Consider the following 4,815-nt stretch of genomic DNA (forward strand, 5'->3'; position numbering starts at 1 on the left):
ACTTTTATTCAGATAAAAATACTGAACTTATAGAATAAAACGTTCTGGAAGAATTGTGTTATTACTAGTATTTAACGTTTCCCTTTTATGGGCTTTTAAAAAAGCCTAAACCTTATTGTTTAAATTAAATAGTTTTCATTATTTTTCACGCTTTGCACGAGTTTTTTAGCAATATTTTTTGACTCTAAAGTATTTTTTTAAACACAAATGTATTACTTTTTATGATTTTGAATTATTACTTACAAGTTTTTTTGAGAATTTAAATATAAGTATTAATATTGTCCTCAGGGTAATTAGTCCTTTTCGCAAGATAAGTGATCTTCTTTAAAGTCCTTGAATATGACAGCGCAGTGGTTAGAAATTTTTAAGAAGTCCCACGTTGTTGGGCGTCAATTAGTAAAAATACCTTTTTATACTCTTGCAATCAGTTGCTACACAGTTTTGTTCACCTAACGGTTGTCAGTATCGCCTAAAACTAATCGACATGGATATAAGGTTATATCGGGTGATTTTTTAAGAGCTTGATAACTTTTTTAAAAAAAAAAACGCATAAAATTTGCAAAATCTCATCGGTTCTTTATTTGAAACGTTAGATTGGTTCATGACATTTACTTTTTGAAGATAATTTCATTTAAATGTTGACCGCGGCTGCGTCTTAGGTGGTCCATTCGGAAAGTCCAATTTTGGGCAACTTTTTCGAGCATTTCGGCCGGAATAGCCCGAATTTCTTCGGAAATGTTGTCTTCCAAAGCTGGAATAGTTGCTGGCTTATTTCTGTAGACTTTAGACTTGACGTAGCCCCACAAAAAATAGTCTAAAGTCTACAGAAATAAGCCAGCAACTATTCCAGCTTTGGAAGACAACATTTCCGAAGAAATTCGGGCTATTCCGGCCGAAATGCTCGAAAAAGTTGCCCAAAATTGGACTTTCCGAATGGACCACCTAAGACGCAGCCGCGGTCAACATTTAAATGAAATTATCTTCAAAAAGTAAATGTCATGAACCAATCTAACGTTTCAAATAAAGAACCGATGAGATTTTGCAAATTTTATGCGTTTTTTTTTTAAAAAAGTTATCAAGCTCTTAAAAAATCACCCGATATATATATAAATGATCAGGATGACGAGAAAAGTTGAAATGCCGTCTGTCTGTCCATCCGTCCGTCCGTGTGTAAGTGCAAGCTGTAACTTGAGTAAAAATTGAGATATCTTAATGAAACTTTGTAAACGGGTTCCTTAGTACAAAAAAAGTTCGAGTGCATAGATGGGCGTAATCGGACCACTGCCATGCCCACAAATCGCCAATCACCGAAAACACATAAAGTTCCATAACTATGGACTAAATTAAGATATGAGATTGTAATTTGGCAAAGGGGATCGCAGTAGCCAGGGGCACTAGCGGATAACAAATTTTGAAAAAGTGGGCATTGGCGCACCCCTTTCTATGTTGAATATGCATATCTCTTAAACCAATAAAGTTACAACAACCCAATTCGCCCAGCACAAATACTACAAGATTTACTACCGATAGTGTGAAAATGCATGAAATAGGATGAAAATCTCGCTCACTCCCTATAAAGCGGTACTGTTCAAAACTACTAAGTCCAACAAAAACTGTTCAAGACCCTAGGTATCGAATATGTGGACCCCAGTACCCATAGTTGACTTTTGATCGAAAATGTCGGTCAATGTGTGATATAAGTATATAGTATAACTGGAAATAAGGGATAAACTTTTTCTTATACTGGTATGTCTGTATGTCAAAAATGGGTTGAATTGGATCAACACTTCCCTCAAGAATATAAAATGTTCGGTTGCACCCGAACTTAGTTCTTCCTTACTTGTGTTACTTTCACAATAATGTTACTCGCTTTATTACTTATTGCTTAATGATTTCTAGCATTCGAATTCGACCTGACCAGACTATCTTTTTTTGCTCCACAGGAAAACGGGTTTTTATTGCTCTTTCAAGCTGCAGATCTCTGCGGGAAAACTGAGCTATGCGGGAGTTGTTATTCATTGGTATTGCATATTTGGAAAGTGAGCGAACGCCACGCACATACAGCACATATTGAGAATTGAGTGCAAGAATAGGCTTAGCTTAGATTATAGCATTAACCTTTGTGTCAGATTTTATTAACCCTCGTGTTTGACAACAGGTGTACCTTAACCCTTTCACTACCATGGGGATCATGCATCCCAAGAGAAATTTAAAAAATCGTCAAAAATAGAATTCAAGCTCAATTTAGATAGGAAAAAGTCCCATTGGTAGTTTACAGTATTTTTCGTTCAATATCAGCTGATTTGGTTTCGTTCAATAACTGTACTGCCTTTTATTGCAATTAACCGACAGCAACCTTCAGTGAATGTGCACGTGTTTGCCTATTTGTAAATGTATAAAAGTGTTTCTGTTTACTAAATAATTTGAGTGAATAAAATAAGTGTTTTTCAATATAATAAGGTGAGTTCGCAACAAAATGTTGTAAATAAATTCGTTTATTTGGGGTTTTGTCCAGTTGGGATATATGATCCCATTGGAATTGTATAATTCAAATAAGCGGGACACATAATCCCATTGGTATACATTTCCGAAATGGAAATATTCATAGAATTTATATCTTTCAATTTTACAGAATGAATAATAGAAAAAAATCTGCCAGAAATATGAGGGAAGACGACATTTTGGCGATTATCAATTCCAGCGACTCTGACGTAAGTGATTTTAGTGCTTCTGACTCAGAGTATATTCCGGATTCCGAGAACGAAGTAGACGAGTCTCCGAGCGAGGATGATGAAGTAACGGATATTGATAATGCAATAGTGTTATCCAGTGAAAGTTCCAATCTTCCAGTAGTATGGGGAGAACCATCAGTTTTATTTCGTCCTCGCTTTTCTATCACTGAAGACGTTGAGCCCATTCTGTTGGCTCAAATTTCAAGGAATGCAACTGAGTTCGAAGTCTTCAAATGCATTTTTCCAGAATCATTATTTATTTTTATCGCGCAGTGCACAAATGAACGATTGAGCATTCTAAAAAACAAAAAAGTTATAATATTGCACCAACTGATGCATCAGAAATTAAAATTTTGTTGGGCATTACGCTTATAATGGGTTATAATCAACTTCCAGAGATTTCTGATTACTGGTCCCAAAATGAATCCATGGGAAATGAGTACATAAAAAAGGTGATGTCGCGAACTCGTTTTCAGACCTTAATGTCAAAATTATATTTTAACTTCCCTGAGAAACCTGAAGCAGCATCTAAGCTTTATTATATAGAAGAAGTTACCAATTGTTTGAAATATACGTTTGTCAAAACTCGTACCGATAGTTTGCGTCAAAGCATCGATGAGTCCATGGCAAAATTTAAAGGTCGATCTTCTCTAAAGCAATATCTTCCGATGAAGCCGACTAAACGTGGCATAAAAATTTGGCAAAGGTGTGATTCTAAAACTGGTTATACATATGATTTTAATATTTATGCGGGTAAAGAGGAATGCTCAACATTATCAGGAACTTTAGGGGAGAGAGTCGTTTTTAAATTGTGCAAAACTATTCGAAATCCAGATACTGTGTTGGTTTTTGGCCGTTTTTTCACCTCATATAATCTGATGAAAACTTTGCCATTTGCTTGCGTAGGAACATGTATTCAAAATAGAAAGAACTTGCCAACCATTAGTGACCGTTTGAAGAAAGATGAATGTAAATTTTGCATTAGCGAAACCGGTATAATGGTAGCAAAATGGCAGGACTCACGTGAAGTTATTGTTATGAGTAACTGTCATAGTCCTACAATGTCCGCAGTCTTCAGAAAGCAAAAAGATGGTTCAAGGGTTGTTACTAACTGTCCTAAAGCATTGGCTTTCTATAATGAGAACATGGGAGGAGTTGACATATCTGATCAAAAGGTTAAAACTTATGAACAGAACAGAAAATCAAGCAAATGGTGGCGTAAAGTATTTTTCAAGCTTCTCATGACATCTATTGTAAATGCCCATATTGTTTATCAGGAAAATATCCACAAAAAGTTTCAACTGAAAAATTTTATTGTTCCACTCGCAGAACAGCTCATTGCGCAAGGAAGAGTTGGGACAAAAGTCAAAAGGACATCTACAACAAAAGGATCCAGGTCAAAAAGAGCAAAAAAAAATGTTAAACGTGGGAGATCATATGCCAGTAAAAGGTGATCGCCGCAGACGCTGTGTTTTATGCACCTCAATAAAAAAAGAAAAACGCACGTATTACATTTGTTCAATGTGCAAAGAGCTCTTATGCTTTGAATGTTTTGGCATGTTCCATAAGTAAATAAAACTTAAATTGAGTTACAAATAAAAACTAAATTTTATTATTCTCAAAAAATTATACCAATGGGATATATAGTCCCAATTAATACCGTGTAAATATACCAGTGGGACATATTATCCCAGGACATATCTTCCTTCTGAAGGATACGAAAAAAAAAAATTGTTTTATTTTTCTCTTTTAGAAGATTATATCCATCCGAAAAAACGACCTAAATTGTTTTAACATCGCTGCGTATAGTACGGTAGTGAAAGGGTTAACTTATACTAATATACATACTTATTTACGATGGTTCGAGGGCAAAGGTATTTGGCGGCAAAGGGCGCGATGACAGTCGGCGATTCGTTTATTTGCTTCTTTCGGTGCAGTTCGGATTTTCTACCAATACCACAATGTTGTGACGCTTTGTAGTTGCGTCAGTCATTCGACTTGACTCCTTGACATGAAAACAAAAACATGAGATGTTTGCGGCACTTGTTATTTCTTTATGAATATGTGTACATACATACATAGG

The 4,815-nt window shown here is 35.4% G+C and overlaps 1 protein-coding gene across 1 annotated transcript; it reads left to right on the forward strand.

Moving 5' to 3' along the window:
- The first annotated feature begins 2,594 nt into the window (after positions 1 to 2,594).
- Positions 2,595 to 4,558, forward strand: LOC126765705 (piggyBac transposable element-derived protein 4-like). The gene has a single exon (XM_050483439.1). It carries the CDS (start codon positions 3,107 to 3,109, stop codon positions 4,184 to 4,186), a length of 1,080 nt encoding a protein of 359 aa, XP_050339396.1. The 5' UTR covers positions 2,595 to 3,106; the 3' UTR covers positions 4,187 to 4,558.
- Positions 4,559 to 4,815: the final 257 nt, after the last annotated feature.

The sequence above is a fragment of the Bactrocera neohumeralis genome, unplaced genomic scaffold (genome assembly GCF_024586455.1).
Source record: "Bactrocera neohumeralis isolate Rockhampton unplaced genomic scaffold, APGP_CSIRO_Bneo_wtdbg2-racon-allhic-juicebox.fasta_v2 cluster11, whole genome shotgun sequence".
In the NCBI taxonomy this organism is placed as follows: domain Eukaryota; kingdom Metazoa; phylum Arthropoda; class Insecta; order Diptera; family Tephritidae; genus Bactrocera; species Bactrocera neohumeralis.

Bases quoted from the DNA above. Each gene is read 5' to 3' on its own strand.
- LOC126765705 (XM_050483439.1), top strand. From the start codon at position 3,107: ATGGGTTATAATCAACTTCCAGAGATTTCTGATTACTGGTCCCAAAAT.